This window comes from Fringilla coelebs, assembly GCF_963513975.1.
Source record: "Fringilla coelebs genome assembly, chromosome: 2".
In the NCBI taxonomy this organism is placed as follows: Eukaryota; Metazoa; Chordata; class Aves; order Passeriformes; family Fringillidae; genus Fringilla; species Fringilla coelebs.
Window position 1 is genome coordinate 14137257 of NC_140029.1, and position 23960 is coordinate 14161216.

At 40.5% G+C, this 23960-nt stretch overlaps 1 protein-coding gene across 5 annotated transcripts; it reads left to right on the top strand.

Moving 5' to 3' along the window:
* Positions 1–160: 160 nt before the first annotated feature.
* KLHL15 (kelch like family member 15) lies at positions 161–23737 on the top strand. Of its 5 annotated transcripts, none has more exons than XM_084201360.1 (5): positions 161–381; positions 656–742; positions 2754–2850; positions 12520–13231; positions 21646–23737. In XM_084201360.1, the coding sequence occupies exons 4-5, from the start codon at positions 12527–12529 to the stop codon at positions 22753–22755; spliced, it is 1815 nt and encodes a 604-aa protein (XP_084057486.1). In that variant the 5' UTR covers positions 161–381; positions 656–742; positions 2754–2850; positions 12520–12526; the 3' UTR covers positions 22756–23737. The 5 variants fall into 5 exon arrangements, with proteins under 5 accessions (XP_084057486.1, XP_084057490.1, XP_084057489.1 ...); XM_084201364.1 differs by having other exon boundaries at positions 12520–12871; XM_084201362.1 differs by lacking the exons at positions 161–381; positions 656–742; positions 2754–2850 and adding exons at positions 4232–4284; positions 4488–4598.
* Positions 23738–23960: the final 223 nt, after the last annotated feature.

The window sequence follows — 23960 nt, forward strand, 5'->3', positions numbered from 1 at the left end:
GGCGAGCCGCCATCAGCCCCGAGACGGGGCGGCCACGAGTCAGGCGCGCCACCGGGCAGCCCTGGTAAAGGACCCCCGGTCGCCCTCACGCCGGGTGATGCAACCGGGGCCTGCGGCGGGGCCGCGCAGCGTGCGCGGGAGCGCGCGCGTGCCCGGGGCGGGAGCGCGGCCGGCGAGCAACGGGCGCGGGAGCGCGGGCACGGCGCGCCTGCGGGAGCGCGCAGCTCGGCCGTGCCGGAGCCCGCCGGGAGGGACGCCCCGAACACCCCGGCAAGAGCGCCAGGAGCCGGCGCAGGCTGCGGAACAGCGCCGTGGCTGCGGGAAGGGGAGCGGGCCCGGTGAAAGGCACACCGAAGGCAGGAGGCTCGTGCCGGGCTCAGGGTTTGTGGCTGTGCGGGTTTATTTGGGGTGCCCAGGGGTGCCGTGCAGAAAGGCACCCGGGGGGCGGACTGAAGCACGGTGTCCGTGTATGTACTGACATGAGCACATCGACCGCCGTGTCTGCTTGAACAGTAACGTGTGTTATAAGCTGTGTTATAACCTGTGTTACACGTGTGTTATAACCTGTGTTACCCGTGTGTTATAACCTCTGTTGGTCAGCGGCATGAGGAGGTCTTTCTAATTTCAGCCTTTTTTCTTGTTACTGTCTTTGTAGACTGGGCGACAAATATTGATAGGGAAAGCATGTGGATGTGAGAGCTGCCCCAACATAAGAACAACCTGAATGTTTTGTATGAAACAGGTAAAAATCCCACCAAACACTTGCTGTTTCGAGTTGGATATGACATAAATGCTTTATAAATTGAATAAATCCCTAATCCAGTTATGAGAGCCAGTTTAGAGGTTCACCAGAGAGTAAAGGCCAAATTACCACCCCTTTCCTGTGGGAAATCAAGTGGACCTCTTCATGGGAACCTCTCACAGGCATAGAAGATGTTCCTGATAGTATTTCCTCCGTGGTCAGGGAAGCAGGTTTCAATGCAGGTAACCAGTTATCTGAAATTCGTGTGCGTTGTGCCAACAGCAGTGGCTTTGTCTGTTGGAAAACACGTTTGTTCTCAGACTTAGCCTTGCTTTGCAAGTCAAAAAAAGCAGGTTTAGGGCAGACAACCACGTGACTGAAATGTGATGATGGAAGTCCCTGTGAAACTGGTGTGCCTGGTTTAACAATGGTTGTAACCTCCCACTTTCACCAATGCTACTATTTCCCTGCTTTCCTGATACAAGAGCTAGGAGTGAGCCCTGCTGGATACACCTAGAGCAAACACATTGCCACTGTTCTTGATCTGAAGAAATTACCAGGAGCACATTGTAAGAAACTGTCCAGTATCTATGATGGTGTTGTCAATGACAAAATGTATTTTGTCTTGCAACTCAACCATGTTGTACATTGGTCTGGAAAATAAATTTTCATTCCTAATCTTTTATCAGGCCACATGGTGTTTTCAATTTTCTACTAAATATCTCACTTCTGGGAAAAACAACTGAGATACACGAGGTGTAATGGGAACATGATGCAATACTTGGTTGTAGTTGCCTTGATGTTCACACATGTACAATCCCTCTTTTATGAAAATGAACTGAAAATACTGGACTCTGTAGTTACTTAGCTGTTTAAATTATGCAATAAATGCAGTGCAGTGTGTGTAAAATTATGGAAATAGTTTTTGTCACATTTGAAACAGCCTTTAAAAAGGACTTAATCCTTGCCAAACACCCTGTCAGAAATATAAAAAAATACACAAACTGTTGCTTCTATTTTAATAATGAGATCATACGTTTTACATATTTTGAAGTACTCTTGCTATTTTGATTCGCTTATTTGGAAATGTTTGTAGTATAAGAAAACCCAGTAAAGTCTAAAGTCTGCAAATGTCTAATTATTGTAGGATCATAGAATGGTTTAGGTTCTAAGGGACATCAAAGATCATTGAGTTCAAATCTTCCTGCCATGGGCAGAAACACCTTTCACCATCCCAGGTTGCTCAGAGCCCCTTCCAGTCTGGCCTTGAACACTTCCAGGGGTGGGGCATCCACAGCTTCTGTGGGAAACCTGTGCCAGTGCTTCACCACCCTTACAGTAAAGAACTTCTTCCTAGCACCTAAACCTGTCGTCTTTCAGTTTAAAGCCATTCTCCTTATTTTGTTACTACATGCCCTTCTGAAAAGTCAATTTTCTAGCCTTATTTTGGGTCCCCTTTAAGCACTGAAAGCTTCTATAAGGTTTCCTCACAGCCTTCTCTTGTCCAGGCTGAACAACCCCAACTAAAATAGGTTAAAACATTCCTAGGAGTTGACATTATGTCATATGTCAATATATGTGTATTGAACATGAATATGTGTGAATTAAATAAAGTTTAAAAATATTAGACTTTAATTGTAACTTGTGTATTAATACAGCTCAAAAAACTATATCCAGAATTTTATTCATTGCAATAGTCTCATTTAAGCCAGTGGTAACTGTTTAGCCACTGACTTTGCAGAGATGCCTAAATCAGAGGGGTCAACCCAAATCTCAAATTAATATTCAGTAAGGTAATCTTGATACCAGTGGTCATTTTCAGAAGCCTAAATGTAATTATTTAGTTTTATTTAGGAGACTAGAACTGAGACATTATTAACAAATTTTGATTTTTTTTGTAGAAGCAAGTTGTTCTGTGTGAAGGAGAAGGGGATGGGGAGGGGTTTTTTGTGCTTTGAAATGTTGAGCTTTTTTAAATGTCAAAGCTGTTGTGGTTTTGTTTTGTGGCTAGGTTTGAGGTCCTCTTCTGTGACAGTGTGTAGGAGGGACCTGAAGATCATCTTACACCTCAGCTTGACACAAACTGCAGACAGCAAAATGACAGTCAGGTAAAACATAGAAGTCTTGATTAGCTTTTTCCACCCTTGCTGACCTATGAAGGTCAAAAGTCTGAGGGGTGCAGAAGGATGCATGAAGTTTTGGTTGTATCATTTCTGTATGTGATAAACTTGGTTTCTACTCATTTCTCTTTGTTGAAGCATTAGATATGGGTGGGTACATGCTTGCTGCAGCAGGAGATGTCCCTTATGGAGAAGGGAGGGAATGTCTCTCCTTTGAGACACAGGTGGCAGGAACACCTGCTGTCTTGGCAGGGTCAGTCCATAAAGGCCATTTTTTTAACCATAACTACACAAGTAACAGGTTTTAAAACAGTGACTGGGGAGATGGGGCAGATTTACTGCATGAGTGAAGGAGATGGAATAGTAAGGAGTTGCAAAGGCCTGGCCATTGGGATGAAGGAGTGAATGGGAAGCTGATTGTAGCAGAGGGAGCATTAGGTGGGCAGTTGAGCAGAGTGGGAATAGCATTGGGAGGTCTTTGTGAGGAACTTCATGGAGTAGCTGTAATAGCTGGTTCATTGTGTGAGGCCCTGAAAGGTGGGATAGACATCCAGCTTGGGGGTGGCAGGTATAGAGAAGGTACACTTGTTTTCTAAATCAAGAATGGGGAGGGGGTGGTAATGAGAGACTGAAAATAGGCTGTGAAAGGGATGGGAACAGCAGTAAACAGGGAGAGGATGGCAGCCTGTGACCTACTGTTTAAAGCAGCGAGTGACCTGGAAGGGTACCAAATGGTTTGGAGGTGGTAGTGGCAAACCTAAGGTCCATTGGTTAGTTCATCTCTTACAATAAAATCTGAGTTTGCCAGGCAAAGGCAAAATAGCAAAAGCTAAGGGGTGATGTTTGTGCTAAGGCAGGGCCCTGTTCACCCCACTCAAGGCGGTGCTCCCTGTGTGCAGTTTGTTCGCTGCTCAAGGGCTGCCGGTCCTGACCCCTGCGGCTCTGGTGACCCGGTTCCCACGCCGGCTGGCAAGGCAGCCTGCGGAAAGCGGAGCTGGGATCAGCCCGCAGCACCTGCGGCTGGCCCGTGTCCGGGGAGGAGCTCGAACGGCACCGAGCGGGGATTGCTGTAGCCCGGGGCGGGATGCAGCGCTACACCGGGCAGCTGCCATAGCCTCGGAGGAATTGGCCGCAGCCCGGAGGCAGCGGGGTGAGAGAGAGCAGCGCAACACCGACCCCCTGCAAGCGGACGCGCGTGGATGCGCGTCCTCGCGGGCCGGACGCAGATGGTGGTCCTCGGGGCGTGCCGGGGCTCCAGCCTGTGGCTGAGCCCGCACGGGGCGGGGCGGGTCCGGCCCAGGCGGTGCCGGTGCCGGTCCCGCTCCTTGCCCCGGGCCCGCCCGCAGGTGCGGCGGAAGTGACGGCCGGCGCGGTGCTGCCGGGGGAACATGGCGCCCGCGGCCGCGCGGGGCAGCGCGGAAGGTAAACAAGCGTGAGGGCGGCGGGGACCCCGGGGGCGAGGCCGGGCCGGGAGCGCCGGTGCCCGGGCGGCGCGGCGGGGGCGGCTCCCGCCTCCCCCCCGAGCGCGGACGGCGGGGAGGAGGGAGCCCAGGATCCCCCCTTCTTCCTCCGCCTCCTTCTCCTCCTCCTCCCGGCTTCGCCTCAGCCATTGCCCCTCTCCGCAGCCCCCCGGCGCCTCCCTCCGCCGCCCCCGGCTGTATGGTACACGGAGCCAGGGCCCCTCTCCGCCGCTCCAGCGGGAGGAGCCGCGTCCTCAGCGCCGCCGCTGCCGAGAGGTGGGTGAAGATCCCCCGGGCCCTCCCGCCGCCGCCGTCGCCCGCCCCATCGAGGGCGGCCCGGGCGCCCTCCTGGCCCTCAGGAACCCTCCTCCTCGGGCTGGGGGACGGCGGGCCGAGTGCCCGCGGGCGGCAGGCGGGGAGCGGGCGGGCTGGAGCGGGGATCGGGCGGGCGCAGCGAATGCCTGGCGGCTCCGGGGCGGCCGCAGCCCCGCCGGGCCCCTCGGGTTCCCTCGGCCGCACGTCGCGGACTCTGGGCCTCCCAGCCCCGCTTGCCGGGGAGCTCGGCCTGCGAGCTCTGCTCACAGCGGAGCGGGGCTGAGCGTGCCAGCAGACAGGCTGAAGTAGGTCATCTGAGTTCCTGCCCCGAAAATGGCCATTTTACCTGCCGCCCCCCCCCCCCCCCCCCTCCCTGATCGTAGCTGATCGTGAAAAAAGTATCCTTAATCTGTACGAGTAGAGCTAGGCAGGGTTGGTTCTAGAGCTTGGATCCATTTGGTAAGTGCTGGAACGTCACTTAAAAATTTAAAGTTCTTGCCTTTTTATTGTTTGGGATTTTTTCCCTCCCATTTAGAAGAGGAATAGGAGAATCATAAAGCTATTACTGGATAAAAGGACAGAACTACTGAAGTCTGGCTTCCTGTGGACTTGTTATATAAACTTGCTCGTAGAATAACCCAGCTCTTGCACTACCATTGCACCAGTTCATATTCATATCCCCTGAGCACGCCACCATGCACCAACATACTTCCTGTGTTTTCCCTTCCATCACCTAGAAAACGTGTTTAATTTCTACCACATGTCCTATAAACTTTCCCACTGACACTCATCTCCTTTCACTTTCCATAATTATACCCTGTGGCTGGTCTGGATCTACAGTGTTGATTTACCTTTCAGCAAGCAGAGCACAGCAGATAACCACTGAGCTCACTCTGGAGACATCAGACCTTTTTCATTCATCCAGCTGCCAGTTTGGGGCATATGTGTAGAAATGAAATATGTTTGAGATTTGTATGTTTCTGACAAATGAGTTTGACATTTGGCAGTGAGGTTAAAACCTTGTGTGTCTTGAACAAAGGGCACGATTAATGTAATTTTCTCAGAAGATGCTCAGAGTACTTACTAAGTTAGCCATAAAGATACAGATAAAAAGACAAATGGAGGGGATAGTTTAGAAATCCTAATTTGAATTTAAAATATTTTTTAGTAGTTTGAATAGTCTGAATATTACTTTTTGCTCTTTTACGTCTTATTATACTAAAAATTTATAAGTCAGACAAGATAGGATTTTTAGTTATTAACAGATACTTAGCTTGCTACTTTTCTGTATAAAATACAGTATAATTTTCTTCATTAAAAATCTTCACAGTGAATCAGGCTTTATTCATACCTTTTTCTTACATTTGAAAAGATTATTAATTCTATAAGACACAAATATATATAAAAGAAGGACTGATATAATTCAGGAGAGGGCAGTCCTGTCCACTTTGAGAGCAATGGCCAAGTTTTCAACACTACTAATCATTTAACTTTTAGGTATTAGTAATGCAAGTATTTCCAGTTAAAGATAATTCTCATTTTGGTGGATGTATCAGCTGTTATATACAGGGCACCTGTTCTGGTACCAGTAAATGCACTTGCAAGAGCATTGAGCTGAGCTTGCTCTGTGTTTGGGAGCAGGTTTTTCTGTACAGGTGTTGTGATGCAGTGACCTTTTAGACAGATGGTTCAAGCTATCTTAGTGTCTGTGAAGTGCAGTTACAGGTTCTGGCACACATAGAGTGAACCATGCTGAGCTGAGGCACAATCCATGCTGAGTTTTATTAGCTTGTTTGTAACTGGTTCTGGTGCTTCTGACACAGCCATGATGACCATAATGGCACCAAGTGCCACTGTTGCTACGTGCTGATTCAGATTGCTCCCAGATAGCAACAGGAACAGAGATTGTTGGGGAGCTGTCCTGGTCAGCTCTGTGTCCCTAAGAAATGGAGTGTGGGCAGCTTTCAGGAGTAGCCAAGTTCTGGCAGTCTGGTTTCTCTGACTGGAAGTGATTAGTAAGCCCTAACTTCTCCATTCTCAAGTAACCCAGTGCCTTTGGAATCCTCAAGATGGATTAGATGGAGTCTTAAACATGAACATACCAATGTGTTGAAGATAAATTGTTTCCCCAGTTTAGTGTACTAATTACAGAGCATTTCAGATAAACACATGGAAACTGGATGTATTGCTTTGTTCCCTACACTTGCAATTGTTGTAGCAATGGAAAGCTTTGATAGCCACTGGTTATTGATCTATCCCACATGACATCACTCCTTCTGTTGCTGTTAGTGGGGGATTATAGTGAAAAATGGTGGACAAAATTTAATGGTTTTAGTTTCAAACCATGTAAACAAAGGTTTAATTTGGGAGATAAATGATTTATACTGTGTGCGTTATAATTGCATTCTTACTTGACACAGTACATTGCACTCAGAGGCCCAGCCTTCAGCCATGTGTGCAGTTGTGAATGTTTGCTAGTGTGTTCAAATACTTGTTGTATTGTATTTTCATATGTGTGTGTATAACATTTGACTATGGAGAAATGTCCTCTTCCTTCAGAAAAGCGTGTTAACAACACTAGGGTCAAAGAATTCTGCTCTAGGCAGCCTTTGCTGTGCACCTCACCAAATAAAGCATGCATAATGGCTTTAAAATTTACATTTAAATGCTTGCATTTGGTGGATGGGAGAGATTATTGTGTTTTAAGCTCTATTTTTGTACTTTGTGTAACTGAAGTGTGGTTCTCTGTGTGTCTGCTGAAATATCTTTATGGTGTAACTCATAGATAATAGTGTTTTAGTATGTGAAAATTTGTTCAGCTTGTCTACAAAGATGATTTCTTAGATTATCCATGGGATAGGTAAAATGAACAAGTACTCCATAATTAGTAAACAAAACAAATCTTGCTTGTTCTGTCTCAGCATCCCAAGTGAGTTTCTAAGGAATAACAGTAAAGGAAAGCTGAAATTTTCCTTTGAGCTGGTGTGCTAGACTTGGTAAATGACAATAAATTTCTGTCCCTGTAAAATGCATATAAGCTTACATATTACATAAAGATGCATATTCAAAGGGCCCTTTTTCAGGTAGTACTGCTTTTGGAGAGGTTTTAAATCCAGGAGGGCATGTGTCAAAAGCAGATATTCTATAGCTTGCTTCTCAATAGCCAGTGCATTTAGACTCTCTTCTGCTTGTGACTAAGAGCCTCAGACACCCTGAGGAAAGAAGGTTTTTCTTGTTTAGCAAGAAAAAGCAGTCTAGAGTAGGGTTGTCAGACTTTTATTACAGCTGCAGAATAAAGATGAGAAATCAGTGTTCCAAGTACGTGTTTTTGCAGTTAGAGCACTGTAGAATCTAATGCATTATGGTCTTAAAGAGGAAAAAATGGAAGGAACAGCTAATAAGGTTAAATGTATTTCTCTTTTGGCTTTTCAGCAGAGTCTTACTTCCTGTGCTGCATTATCCTGATCAGCTCTAATATGTGCAGAACAATAACAAATGTCAATGTACATTGCCCCCCACCTCCCCTTCATTGTTTATACATTGGAATTTTTTTGTTCCAGTTTTCCTATAGACCACTGCAGGCTCCATGTCTTCCATTGGATTAAGTGTGCAGCTGTGATTTGCATGCATGAAGAAAATCTAACTGAATTTTCCATTTTTATTGAAAATATGAAAAAAATTGTTATGTATTGTCCTCTGGGAAATAACTGCAGCATTTGAATAGTGCTTAGAATTACATCAAAGATTGCAAGTGTGTGTGGGAGGAATGGCATAGCTATGCTTTAGAAAAATTACTTGGTTTGAGAGTATTTTGTATTGCTTTTTTTAATGTTTGAACTACCACATTGCTATTTGCTTTTGATGAAGGATGTTAGCTTTAGAAATGAAGATTTTTACCAATTAAGCATAATATGCATTTAATTATCTACTTTCCCAGTTTTTGTACTATTTTAACCCCTTTGCGTATTTGCACTGGCAATGCATTTTTTTGATTTAAAGAATTTATCTGCTGATAATGTATATGGCTTTATGCCAAGAAAAGGATATTTACTCCTTTTATTTAATGCAGGGAGACAAGTAGTCCTTTTGCTTTTCACTCCTAGAATTCTGAAGCTTTTTTAGATAGTGTAAGGAGAAGTCTTACTGCTTTTGTGTTTACCTAAATAATCCATTAGATGCTCACTGCTATTTAGGCGAGAAAATATGTTAATGTTGAAACCTGTAGATTTACTAAAAGTAATATCAGCAGGAATGTGAAAAGATGGATTAAGTGATTTAAACACCCACATTTTTAAAACATTCAGAAGTAATAATTTCCAAGTGTTGACCCCTTTGTTACTATTATGGAGACTTGTGGCTGACTCAGTGTTTTAAATATTTTTTATGGAATAGCCAGTTGTAGGGAGATGTAAAAATTACAACCCTAAAGGGTGTTCCCTAAATACAGGTGGATTTTATTTCTCAGTATTTCAGTGATTGCTGCCTTGTTAGATTTAAAATTCAAAGGATAAAAACATATACATGGAAATTTTTTTGGTGTGTATATTTGTCTTATTTCTATTTAATCAGAATTAAAAAGAAGGTTGCAAAAAAATCCCCACATCGTTGCAGTGTCTGTGTAAAAGCAACAGGATCACAGATTCACTGACTAGTTGTGGTCCTAAGGGACCTCTGGAGGTCATCTGTGCCACCTGCAGGGCCACCTAGAGCCAGTTGTCCAGGACTCTCTGGTGCTGGTTTGGTTGGGGTTTTTTTGTTTATGTTTGTTTGTTTTGGATGTGGAGTTTTTGTTTGATTGTGTTGAGTATTTACTTGTTTTGCTTCTTAAAGGCAACACTGGAGGTGCATCTACCGTGTCTCTCTGCTTAACTTCACTTCCAACTTTTCCATTTTGCTTCTTGAGGGTGGTGAAAGAGGCCTTTCTTTTAGGGCCATCCTGTGTGCAAGTTAATTTGTCTCCTGTTTTTTGAGGAGTACCCATAATGTAATTACCTTTGTCAAAGAAAGGGCAAAAATCCTCCTGTGTGTTTGGAATTTGCTGCTGTGGTTTTTCAGTGCTGTTCAGGTACACAATAATGCACATACTCTTTTGAAGAAATCCCTTCAGTAGGTTACCTGTGTGATGGGGGATCCCATTATTTCCAGATGAATATACAATTGCTTCTGTCACTTGGGGAATGTTGTTTCATTTTTTACTTTTCTCCCCTGTTGTGTCATTCTGTTCTCATTCTCACATTTGCAAATTCCAACTGTCCTTTCCTATTTTTAACCCTGATCATGGAACTGTTGCTGAGCCAAGTCTTAGTTGGTCTCCTAAAGCTCTGTAACTTACACAGTTGTACTGTCTGAGAGTCCTTGTAACCACTGAACCTCTTGGCTGATTTCAGACAGCAGTGAGAGATAAGTTGCTGTGTATTTTATGAAAATGAGTGGCCCATTTAAAGGCAAGTGATTATTAAATCTCTGAACAGGAAGGACTGAGGTATGAGCTCAGCTATTATTTGACATCAAAGAACTGGGGATGGGAGGTGAGGAGTTACAAGTGCTCTGATGAAAGAAGGAAGTAAGCTGATATCGGTCCTTACCTTTTTATTTGATATCAGAAATCCAGTTAGAAAGCAAAATCCTGTAAAGTCAGGCTTTATGCTTCCTCTTCAGTTGGGTGCTTCTTTTTGAGGTGGTAAAAATTAGTGGTTCTTTCCTCATCTACTTTTGTGTAAGAGTTGGCAACAACAAAGAAGAATATCTGATGGTAATTTTTCTTTCTGGTAGGCATTTGATGTTGAGGAATAAGAGACTCACAATATGACATTGCAGAGCAGTTTGCATGTTTCTCTTGTCTTCAGTGACATTGAAGGGAAGGTGCTGTCTTGGATACTGGTGAGAAAGTGATTGGATTATCATCTTTGTTCTTTGCTCCTGCTCTTACTTTCAGGAATTTGAATTCTGTGAGAAGGCCTTAACTGTAAAGAACACTCCCAGCTCTGGCTTTATCGTGCACAGAACCCATCATCAGGCTTCAGCAGTGTGGGAGTGCTAATTCCACAAGGTGTGGCTACAAACACCCATTCACCAGTTTAGTTTTGCACAGACAAAGGGTATCTCCAGTTTGGTTTTCCAGGATGTGTGCTGAGGAGTGAAGGAGAGGAGATGATTAACCATTGATGAGTCTAATAAAATGCATTCCTGTTACAATGGCAGCAGCCAGAATGTGGTGCTTGAGGAAGTGGGGGTAAGTGGAAACTGCTCTCTGAGGCTGTGAAACACAGGCCAGCCTAGAGTCACTTCTGGGTCCGTATACTTGTGTGAATTTTTGTGATCTTGAGAATCTGCAGGTTTTTCTAATGTGTTGGTATTACTTAGATTTTCATGTGGGTTACTAGTACCAAAACATTATTAGCTTCATTTGTTATAGAAAATTCGGAGTTAAATGCAACAAATATCTGAGGGAAGGTTGAAGTGTAATTCAAGATGGAATGAAGTGGAACAAAAGTAGCTGAACCAACTCTAATAGTAAATGAATGCCAAGTAGGGAAGTTGTTGCTCTTTCTCTCTCTTCCTGCACAAGTATGTGTCCTGCCCTCTGTATCAGGTTGGTTCTTGTGCCAAACCCCACAGTGTCAAGTCAGAAGTGAGCTCACTGGGAAGCAGAAAGATTTCTAGTTTTGAGGTTTTGTGTGTGCTGAGGAGTGGGATGGTCATGTTTGTGTAGTGTCTTTTTCACATCTGGCCCTCCCTGCTCTTAGTTTATTTTTTAGTCATGTTTATGAGCTGACTTGACTTTCTGGAGTAGCCCAGTGAACCCCAGAATTGGCTCAAAGTAGGCAGCAGGAGCTCAGGTTCTGGAATGTGACAGAGAGGGAGAATGCAGTATGCTGTGGTCCTTTGGTGAATTGTTAATTGGTTCAAGCTGAGTTGGGCAACTTCACCCTACCTAAACCCAAAGAAGTTGAGCAACATTTTGAGAAGTTTCTGGATTTTGAACAGGTTTTAATTTTGATTATTGAATTGACTTTAACAGGGTAGGATCCTGCTACTCTTAGATTTTTTTTGTTTATTTGCAGTTTAATTTTAGCTTGCATATAAGTAACGTTATATCTGCAAATGCTTAATGAGCAATTAAGCTTCACTGAGCCCACTATGCAGAATATTATTTTTTGTGACCTATTTTCTTGTCAGTGCTTCTTGTTGCCTTAGTATTTTGCACTTCATAGATCTCATATCTTAATATTAATCACTACAGTAAGAAATGGGGGGGAACATGATGGGACTGTGTTTTTACAGGAGAAGTGAAGCACACAATTTCAGATAGTATCTGTGAAAATGTTCATTTTCCTACAAATAACTTTGGAGTAAATTTACATAGATCTTAAAGCATAATAAATGTTGGGGATTTTTTAAGATCATACTATGTACAGATCTACTGAAGCTTGTATCTGAAGTTAAGGAAGTTTGGCTTCCTTTTTTTGAGATCTTTGATATCCAAGAGTGGGTGTTTTATTGCTCCCCTGAGATAAATTCTTTAGAAAGATTGACGGGGCGAGAGGAAAAAAACCATGACAACCTTTTTAGTTCATTATATGACCACAAATTAACTTGAAGTAAGGAATCATTTTGGCAGTACTGCATAGTTATTTTTGTTCGTTACCCTGTCTTTAAAATGAGAATATTTGGTGTGGGGAGAAATATTTAAATTTTGTGTTTTGAGTTATTTCCTAAGTTGATTTTTCAGCTGGAGACAGAACAGAAAGAATGGTGAAGACTTTCAAGTCCTAATCAAAGAAATGTCAGTTAGGATTTATCTGGTCAGGAAGAGCTTGTAATGTGTTATTAGAAATTATGATTTATTTTTATTTTTATTTATTTTCTTTCTTCCCCCCAGGTGATTCATGGCAGGGGACGTGGAAGGGTTTAGCTCCTCCATCCATGACACCAGTGTCTCTGCAGGATTCAGAGCACTGTATGAGGAGGGATTGCTTCTTGATGTCACACTTGTCATTGAAGACCACCAATTTCAGGCCCATAAAGCACTGCTTGCCACCCAGAGTGATTACTTCAGGATTATGTTCACAGCAGACATGCGAGAACGAGATCAGGACAAAATCCATTTGAAAGGTCTGACAGCTACAGGCTTCAGTCATGTCCTTCAATTCATGTACTATGGAACTATTGAACTGAGTATGAACACTGTTCATGAAATCCTTCAGGCTGCCATGTATGTCCAGCTTATAGAGGTGGTAAAGTTTTGCTGCTCTTTTCTCTTAGCTAAAATCTGCTTAGAAAACTGTGCAGAAATTATGAGACTTCTGGATGATTTTGGTGTAAACATCGAAGGAGTCAGGGAAAAATTGGATTCCTTTCTGCTAGAGAATTTTGTGCCACTCATGTCCAGACCTGACTTTCTTTCATATCTGAGCTTTGAGAAGCTCATGTCTTACTTGGATAATGATCATCTGAGCAGGTTTCCAGAGATAGAGCTGTATGAAGCTGTTCAGGCCTGGCTACGCCATGATAGAAGACGCTGGAGACATACGGACACCATCATTCAGAACATCAGGTTTTGTTTGATGACACCATCCAGTGTTTTTGAGAAGGTTGGTGCATTTGAAAAGCAGTAGGCAGGATTCATCATTTAGCTAGGGCAGCATGCCATTAAATAGGTAAGATTCTGGAAGCTATGAAAAGGAACAAAATGATAGCATTTATTTTTCTAATAAAGAAAAGCAGAGAAGGCAAGCATCTAGAAGTGTTGTCTTTGGTTATTAGACAATAATACTACAGTGGCTGGAGAACAGGTATGTTTGCAGTACATGTTTATATGTGACTTAATATGGAAAAGACCTTTTGAAATAAGGTCACTTGTATTTAGTTTGATTTCAAACATTCTTTCTGTTTTCTACTGTTGCTTCAAGTTGCTTCTTGCTTTCCAGAGGTTTTAGAGCTGCACATAATAATGTAGAGTGTATGTTATGATGATTGTTATCAATATAATCAAAAATAGTGACTGCAGATCTTACATGGCCTAAGTACAGGGGAGAGTTATTTACAAATGAAAAGTAGCATCTGCTCTTAAATCTGCAGTGTGTTGTTGTTGTACCTTCAGTGCTTGTACTATTACACAGCAGTTAGAAGAAGCCCTGATCCTGCAAAGTTACACATATACTTGGTTGTACACAAGACATAATACAATCAAAAATTATTGATGGTGTCAAATGTAATGATTTACTTTAAATATCAGTGGACTCTTTGTAACAGGTGCTTTATAATTAACTTCCATTGTATGTAGTAAGAGTTAAACGAGAACTTGCCCTTTTCTATTCTTCTGTTGAAGAACAGACAAAAAAATTGCTTTCTAGTTCTTCAGAATCTCTGAATATTTATTAACAGTACAGGATTACAATACTTTATAAGCAGTTCTCATACAGGCCAGTTCAGTGTTCAGGTTAAGAATTACTTGATCTGTCTGCTTTAACAATGTTAATTTTGTGTTAGAAGATAAAACTTCAGCTTCTGTATTTTTCACCTCCTAGGGAATTAATAGGAATTCAGACCCCATGTTTTTGTTGTGCTTCTTACAAATTAATCTTCCACATGTTTTTACTTTAGTATCTAGTGAATATACAGACAAGGTTGTATTGGTTTTTAGGGCCACTGGATCATCTAACCAGGTTTAATGGTTTTAAGGGCCACTGGATCATCTAAGGAGTAATTCTTATTTGTATTTCAGAGTAGTGAATTTTTATATTTTGGATTTTTTTCTGTGTGTGTTAACTTTGAGTATAGGAAGTAATAATACATAATATATATTTATGGTGCTATATCGGATTATAGAAAATAAATACCTAAACATATTTTACAACACTAATGTAATGTTTATATTGGGTTAAAACATTTTTAATTAGTAGGACCTGAATTCTGCAGGATACTGTGTAGTGTCTTGTTTTAAATAGCACTCCTATCATATTATTACATCATTTAAGCCATTCAGTAATAAAACCTACAGAATTCACAACATGTTTTTTGAGGTTAATCTAATAAGGCAGGATTTGTGTGAGTCTGTGTCAGCAATGTGAATTTTGGGGATGCAAGCTCAAGCATCAAGCTGTCTTCAGTTAAATTTCTGTAAGTGCAAGTGAAAGTGTATGTTGGTTTCCAGTATAACTTCTGGAGTTGGTTTTGGGATCGTTGGTATAAATCCTGCATACAATGCTCCTCCTGTTTTATCTTGACAGCTACCAAATGGCCCAATAGGTACAGCTTCGGGAGAGCAGTTGTTTTGAGCATGCCAGGTTATATACTACATGTAAAAGCTTTATCTGCTAATACCCTCTCTGTTAATTGTATGTGGGAGCAGAGAAAAGCCAGTGCAGATTATGGAGTGAGACAGCTCAGCAGAGGGAAGCAGAGCTAATTATGTCATTTGTTACTGCAGCTAGGAATGCATTTGTGTTCTACCCTGGCTGGAGAGTATTAAGTTATCCAGCAGGACAAGTGACAAAGGACAACTGCAGTTGGAGCCAACATCAGAATATAGAACACTTTATTTTTTTAATAAAAGAGCATGTCTGTTCACTGTTCTGGCAGTAACTCAGGGAGAGCCTCTTTCTTCTCTGTGTAGAATGGGGAAATAGTGGTAAAATTCCCTTTTTTGGAGATCCACAAACAGAATCCACCCTTTTCCTGAAGCCAGCTCATAGTAAATGCATGAATGTACCAAATACAGTCTGAGGTTGACTCTTCCAGTTTACCAAACTCTGTATTTGCTGTACACCAGCTGACTTGTTATGTACTTTTGTGTAATCTTTCTAATACCCATTTCTCAGATGCCTTTCACTGTAGGATATAAATAACTTACATTACTTCACTTTGCAAGTTGTGGTAAGGATACTTTTGTCCTCTTAAGCCATTCTGTTCCTTACATCATTTTTTTTGGAGAGATGTACAATTTAAAAATTAAAGCAGTGAGTCTAGATTAATACCTGGAAGCTGATGTGCATTTAGAGCACACAAATGAAGGTACAGCATGTTTGCTTACTACAAAATGTCCTGGAAGAATGGCTTCTGAACTATGAGTATGTACTCCTTTTCTTCCTCAGCCCTTAAAGTACATGTATGTAAAGCAGATGTATGGGAAAAAATGGAAATATAAATCAAGTAAGGATTTAGGGAATAGTTAGAAAGTAAAGGCAAAGTGTCTGGGGAAAAGCACCAAGTTTCAGTATCCGTGTTGTGCTTTCCGTTTTTACTAAACATATCCCTGGCTCTGTAAGTCTGGAGGAAGTTTGGAGATAGGAGTTGGTGTGCCTTTCACCTGGATCACTGAGTTAATCTCTGTTAATCTCTGGAGGCAACCATGTCATGATTTCCCTGAAATATACTGTTTAAGCTCCATTTAGTTTCTGTGTACTACTCAGATTGAAACGTTATTTCAAAATCTCTGTCCTTAAAACCCAGAGAATTTTTTATGTCCAGTCTGTAAGGTTTATTATGACTAGCTCATGCTTATTAATTGCTAGCTTAAATCAAGTATTTGCTAATCACTAGTTTCATCAGCTTCTGTTGTAGAGGTAGGATGAATAGCACATTATCTTTGAATATCTGCTGTCCTGTTCCTAGAAAATAGTAATTTTTGAGAAGATATGATTATAGTTTTATGTTACACTGACTTTACCTTTCATAAGTGTGTTGAATTTTTTTTTCCCATTTACCTCCATTTCTAGTAATACATATGTATCCACTTACACAACTTTGTTTGCTGAAGCATAGAATAAGAAGTGTGGATGAAGTTAGGGGCCCCTCTTATTGTAAATAGGTGCTGTGCTCAATATTTTGGGGTGTTAAGATTATTGTTGATGTGAATAGATTTGCTAGCAGTATTTATTACATGCAGAGCTTCTTAATTGTGGCATATAGATTTTTGACTCCACTTTCATTTGAGAGGTTAGATTGAGTTAGACTCCAGCTTGATTTTGACAATTTCTCTTTCATCTTCTAAAAAGGAGCAGCTGAGTAATCAATTTGAGGGCATTGTCCTTGCTTCACAGAGGCTTTCTTGGTTAGGCTGAAAACACTTAAGTGATTTCTATTCTTGCAGAATAGCTCTTCAAAGCCCTTCACTGGTACTGAGCAGTTCTCATACCAGCTTATAATTGTGATTAGAATATGGCCAGAGATAAATAGATGTGAAAATAATAAGGATGCTTGTTAGTGGGGTTGATGGATCTTTAGTTTTGATTCAGTTTAATCTCTAGTAGAATAAGTTTAGGGTTTTGTTTCACCTTCTTTAGAGTAGGAGTTTGATCTTTAGAAATGTGATGCAGATGCCATCATTGTTCATTGGAAAGGCAGAGCATTGCTTCTGTACTCCTAGTAGCTGAGTTTGAGTTGCATCACATATTCGGAATTGGCAGGCTTAGAAAAGATAAACACAATAAGTTGGAATCTTTAAAACAGTTCTCTGTTTGCATGACTAGTGATGACAAAGTGACATTATGAGCCATAGAGATTTTTCTGTGCTTTTGTTTTTGTTTGTGGTTTTTTTACCAGTTCTACAGACGGAAGCAAGTTAATAGCCACCCCATATAATAACATACTAAAATTTAGTTACCAGGTGCACAAATAATAGCTGTTTAGTTTGGGCAGTTCAAAAGAAGCCTTTTTTTCTGATTTTTAAAGCTTTTTCTTATAAACCTAAGTAACAAGAATACAAATAGAGCAGTAGCTGTAAATGGTTGGATGAGGAATTTTTTTTTCAAGTCGTATATTGAAGTGAAATGTGTTACAGAACACTTACCTTGCATTTCATTGCTCTTCCTGCAGCTTATTAATTAGCATAAATGGTTTTGGGGAGGGGGAAAGCTGATGAACGTAATGTGGGACACAGCTGATCTTTTGTGGAGATAACTTTTCAAATTAAAAAGTAATGGCTTAATTTTTTGTTTTACTTCTTCATATAATATAAATGGAAGATTCTGAGACTTCCATGGCTGTTACAACTAGAAAAGCATGCATTCAATAGAGCAGAAAAATAGGCAATGATTAATCACTGCATTAACTTGGAAAGCCAGCACTTTTTATGGAATGTTTCATTGGTTTAAAATGAAGGAGAGGAAATGCATTCATGCTCAAATGCATTGGAGGGATGCCCCAGGGGGCAAGTAGAGGGATGGATGTTTTTAATTATTTTTACATCTTTTATTATGGAATTTGATTTTGTTTATGCTGTTCTCAGTCTGTGTAGCAGAAAGACTGACTGTGAACCACTGGTAGTTCATACACTGAGATAGTTCCCATCTCCATCTCTAGACGTCTTGTGAAAACTCTTATGTTAGGCTGTGTCCCAGCATAACCTCTTCAAGGGGGTTTTCTCCAGAAAATTAAAGGAAGAACTAGAAAGAATGTAAAGAGAAATCACACGGGCAAAGCTTTAGCACTTGGATTAAATTTCTTTTTTGATGGTATGACTGGAGTTGATAAGAAAGTCCAGTTTAAAATGCATTTGAGACCCTTCAGCAAGGTATCAGTTTAAAGAAAAACTTCAAAAATGCTTTGAAGCATTTATATATTTTTATCAATTCAGAGTTGATGATGTACTCTTTAGGAATGCACATTTGTTTTACTTCAGGGTTCCTGACAGTTGCTGTACATTTCCACCTGTTGCCCAAGTCCGTGTGTTCTCTTTGAGTGTTGCTCCTTCCAGAGCATCACCATTTGAACCTAACAGGAAAATTGGTCAGTTGATAAGCACTTTGCTATTTGCTGATCAACTTCTTGTTGCTACTTACAGGTAGTGGCAGAGCCTACTTTTGAAAGCTGAAGGCTTTCCTTCTGCATGTTTTCGGTGTCAGACAGAAGTTCCTGCAAAAGGACTTTCATCTGCTGACATTCACAACTTACATTTGTGTTAAATACCAAACCACCTAAATTTTAATGCTTCTCTTTTTTGATTATATACACAAGTAATGAAAATTACTGTAAAAATACTTTAAAGTGTAGGCAGAGGGTTTTTCCTATTAGGGGCTGAACAGGGCTTTCAAATATTTCTAGAACATTTCACAATGTGTGACTGAAAGCGGGTCAAATGACCTACATTTGCTTTGTTTTCATTTGCATTAAGCAAGTGTGAGCAGTCTGTACTTCCCTATAGGCACATCCTAACATTCATCATTTAAGCCTCAGGAGAGATACTGCCCCTATATGGCAGAGGTTATGCTGGTGGAAGCAGGGATATTTACTTGACAGCCAAGTCTAGGAATGCTCCAGTTACCTTTTCTTACCAGAAGTGAGGCAGTTGATCACTCTTGTTTTGTGGGATTTTTTTCTGCGTATTGTAAGAATTGCTAGTGCTTGTGTATTTTCATGTTCAGCTCTTCAAACTTGTGCTTGTCGAAGCTTCCCCGTGAACTTCAGTCACAGAGGGGTGTTAATAACTGAGAGTTGCATTTGCTCCATCATGTCTTTTTCATTTAAGGTAAGAGCTCAAGGCTTTGCTTTGGCATGAGTGCCTTTGTCAAGATAAGCAGTAATAAACTAATAGATTGATTTCCTGGTTTTGAGGGTCTCTCTCTGGAATTAAAGATACTCCTTATTTCTTTTGGCATGCTCTCATGGGGTGAGATTTAGGCTGTGTGGAGGAGTACAGTGATGAAGTTGTAGGCTTATTTTAATTCCAGTTTCTGGCTGGCATTCCAGTTTCTAGATCTAATAACAGAGTTGTAAATGCTGAGAGAGAAAGAAAAAAAATTTCCATCTCTGCCAGGCTTTACTGATATGCTTCACATTGTAAACATGTTGATCCTGATGTCTTCCATAATTGTCCAAGAAAACCTGAACTGCATATAGGTGGAAAAAAGATAATTTATATTTTTATTTAACTTCAAAGAGGATAGCTCCAGTTTGGGAATACTGAAGTAGTCCTGCTGGTTTAGAATTTGAAAGTTCCTTTTAAGGATAAAGTAGACTAGCCACGATTCTTTGTTATTTTAACTTCTTTTTTCATTTTAACTTTCTTTTTTTTAACCTTTATATGTTACCACTTTTCTGTGCTGTGGTTCTCCCTGCCAGTGTATTTTCTGTAATTTATGTTCAGTCTTTTCAGTCTGGCAAGGTATATGGTTTATTCTAACAAATATCATAAAAGCAAATCTGTCTTTGTATGATATATAGTATTTATTTGCAACAAGAAAATAGAGCTGTTGTTCCCAGAAGAGTTGGGCTTGCTGTAGATTTTCTGTAAGTACCATACCTGAGTAGACCTTTTTCCTCCAAAATCGCTTCTAGTAAAAACAGTAGAAAGGGCTGGACATTGCTTCCAGAAAAATATATATAATCTGCATGTGACCGTCCGCCTTTTTTTCAAACAAAGATAAGTTGAAATGGTCAAAATTAAAGTGGAGGAAAGAAAAAGTGTCAATAAAAACATCAAGTCACTGTAACTCTTGAGCAATGTATTGCTTTACAATAGTAAGTTAATATTCAGCTTTCTTTTTGAAATCTGGTGTTTAAAACTGTCTCAAAAACTGTGCAAATTGGTTCAATAATAGCAGTTCAAAAGATTTTTTTAAACAATCATTTCTTGACAGCAGAATGTCTTAATTACTACGCAAGGAAGATACGATTACCAGATGGCTAACAAAATTTTAATAGTATGTGTTTATGGAACAAGCAGCTGCTTTATTCACAAGGTATAAAGAACAGTAATTTCCGAATTGCTTCCCATGTATGTCGAAATTCATACCACCACTCCTGAGGCATATGTTCTTTGGGACAGAGGATAGGAGGAGGTGTAGTAAAAGATACTTTAAAAAAGTAGCTCCTGGTGTTACCTTGTGATCACTTGAAATTTCAGAGTGGTCTCTGATTTTTTTTTCAGAGCATTGCTTCTTATTTGGAGCTGGTAGATACTAAAGGCTTTTAGACTCTTTGAAAGCAATCCAATTTTATGTGAAAGAAACTGGAATTTAGGATCAAATCTGATGGAGGGTTTGTGGATTTGGCAACATCTAGCCAGTTGTGATTTGTTTTAGAAGTGTGATTCAGAATGCTGTGTTACACCAGACTGTACAGGAAGAGTGAGGCCTCTGAAGAGATTCCCACGTGAGCTGAGGGAGCTGAGGACTGCCTTCAGCCAGATTAATTAAAATGTTCAAGACAGGAATGTGTTTTGGAATGGTCTCAGGACCAGCCTCAGGCACTTGAATTGGCTTAGATAGTAGGAAGGGTCCCAGAAGGAATTCTTACTTTCCCCTGTGCCTGCAACTCCAATAAAACTGAGCAAGGAAGGCTTTTAGGTTGTAACTCTCTCCTGGGAAGTGGAAGTGCAAACCTATCTCTTCAATTTGCCAAAGAAATGCACAACCAAAGGATTATAGGTGGAGGTATTTCCTTCTTGTGTTAAAGGCATGTGTTAACGTGGAGACTCACAGAGGGGAAACCATAAGGTCGTCATCATGATGAGTGGTTGGTGCAAGCACATATTCTGAAGGAAAGCAGTTGGGTACCTTCCCTTCCTACCCCAAGGCAATTAAATAGCCCTGTGAGCAGAGCCTAGCATTTGAGAGCTCAAGCTTTGTTTGTGAGAATTCAGAAAAAAACAGACTAGACCTTGGTAACCACAGAATGGGTGTGTAAAGTGTAGTTGATACCCAGGAAAAGATGGAATTTTTAATTTGGGTACTTTATTGATTAAGCAGAAGATGAACAGAAGCTGTTTTCAGGAGAAGGAGTAATGATTCTTAGACTTGGGAATTTCAGTTGTGCCTAATTCCAGCATAAATTGTGCATGTGATTATTCTGCTGAAAATGTTAGTCACTGCTCTTTATCACTAAATTGCCTTCTGGATTTTGGATAACAATACATCAGTTTAAATCTTCATGCATAAATGCAATTGCTCTCAAGATTGCCTGAATGAAATGAAGTAAAATAATCTTCTAATGATATATAGTGATTTAGGTTTTCTGGATTGTTTCTCTTGGTCAGAGTTTTAATATCTTTTAAATGTATTCATAGGTAAAAACTTCAGAGTTTTACCGATACTCCCGGCAGCTGCGACATGAGGTTGACCAAGCCATGAATTACTTTCATAGCGTTCACCAACAGCCTTTGATGGAAATGAAATCGAACAAAATTCGTTCTGCCAAACCCCAGACTGCAGTATTTAGAGGAATGATAGGACACAGTATGGTAAACAGTAAAATTCTTCTCTTGCACAAACCGAGGGTCTGGTGGGAACTAGAGGGTCCTCAAGTACCTTTACGACCAGACTGCCTTGCCATTGTAAATAACTTCGTGTTCTTATTAGGTGGGGAAGAACTGGGGCCAGATGGTGAGTTCCATGCTTCATCCAAAGTGTTTAGATATGACCCAAGACAGAACACTTGGTTACGAATGGCAGACATGTCTGTGCCACGTTCTGAGTTTGCTGTTGGAGTGATTGGCAGGTATGTTTATGCAGTGGCTGGGAGAACCAGGGATGAAACGTTTTACTCCACTGAACGGTATGATATTACTGAAGATAAATGGGAATTTGTGGATCCCTATCCAGTCAATAAGTATGGACATGAAGGGACTGTGCTTGGTAACAAGTTGTATATCACTGGTGGAATTACATCATCTTCAACTTCTAAGCAAGTGTGTGTGTTTGATCCCAGTAAAGAAGGGACAGTAGAGCAGCGAACGCGGAGAACTCAAGTGGTCACTAACTGTTGGGAGAACAAATGCAAAATGAATTATGCGAGATGCTTTCACAAAATGATTTCTTATAATGGTAAGCTTTATGTCTTTGGTGGTGTCTGTGTGATCCTGAGAGCTTCCTTTGAATCTCAAGGGTGTCCATCTACAGAGGTTTATGACCCCGATACCGATCAATGGACTATACTGGCTTCTATGCCAATAGGTAGGAGTGGTCATGGTGTAGCTGTTCTGGACAAACAGATAATGGTTCTTGGAGGCCTTTGTTACAATGGTCATTACAGTGATTCGATTCTCACTTTTGATCCAGAGGAAAACAAATGGAAAGAAGATGAATATCCAAGGATGCCATGCAAGCTGGATGGCTTACAGGTCTGCAGCCTGCACTTCCCTGAGTATGTTTTGGAGCATGTTAGACGTTGCAGCTAAAACAGAGTGAACAACCCGGTCAAATACAAAAAAGATATACTAATTTGTTGAAAAAAATTACAAACCAGTTGAATTCCTGCAGAGACATTTCCTTGTGTATAAGAACAATGGCCAAATGCTCAAGAGAAACAGGATGTACAGGCTGTGTACTTACCAAGTTTATTAGTAAAGGCGATAGTTGGTCTGACCTTGTGAAAGCTTTGTTGTTTTTTTTTAATAAATGTCATTGTAAGTATGAGAAAAAAAAATATTTTTGAGTCTGCTTTTTTTTGGTAACATTTTATGTCCACAATGTGTTCTGGTTTTTTTAATGGCCATAATACCACTATGCTTTTGAAATAAGTTGAGTTTGACTAAATATTTGTGAAAGGAAGAGAAGAAAGATGTTCTTTTCATTTTTTATTGAGCATCAAAATACAGCTCATCACCTGTACTTGGGTACAACCAGATATAAAGTAACAAGCCAACCATTTCTGTATTTTATGTTGTCTTTTAGATGCTTTCCCCATTAACTGCAAAGTACTCTCAAATCTACTAGGTGTTTTTGTTTTCCCTTATTTACTTTGGAAAATAATTTTAACCCTTTTGCATGACCCTTTTCCTGGTTTTGTATAGTTGTACCAGTAAGTCTGCCAAAATGCAAATTACACATTTTCTACTAAATTGAAAACAAAGCATTTTTATATTCAAAACACTATTTCTATGCTGCCTTCTATTGTCTGTATTGTGTTTGTTGGTGAGCAAAAAAAATGTATACACACATGTGCATACACTGTAAAAACTGTATATAAATGCATCTTTTTATGTGCAGTTACAATATTATATTTTAACTAGTGCACAGATTCAGCCATATCTGTTGAATTTAGGGTATTCTTTCATGAACTAAATAGTTCAAAGTTCTAAAGTGAAACTGGAAGCCTCATTTGGTATCAAAGTATCTTTAGTATATACTGATTGATCCAGTAACCTTAAACTCTTTATATTGTTGCTACATAATGAACTGTTGGTTATTTGTTCTTTTATAAATTATTTTTAAAAAAGTAAACTCATTTTACCTGAGTTTCTTGTTGGTTTCAATGTGCTGTCCAGTTTTCTTTTTTCGTTGAAATTGAAAACATCAATAAGCAAATGCTCAGCACTGCTGTAACCCACAGTTATTTTTGGAACTGGATACTGGATATGCTTCAGTTTATTGTCAATACTTT

Excerpts from the sequence above, each read along its gene's own strand:
- KLHL15 (XM_084201360.1), top strand. The coding sequence starts at position 12,527 with ATGGCAGGGGACGTGGAAGGGTTTAGCTCCTCCATCCATGACACCAGT. Across the intron at positions 13,232-21,645 it reads CATCCAGTGTTTTTGAGAAG|GTAAAAACTTCAGAGTTTTA; the intron begins GTTGGTGCATTT and ends ATGTATTCATAG.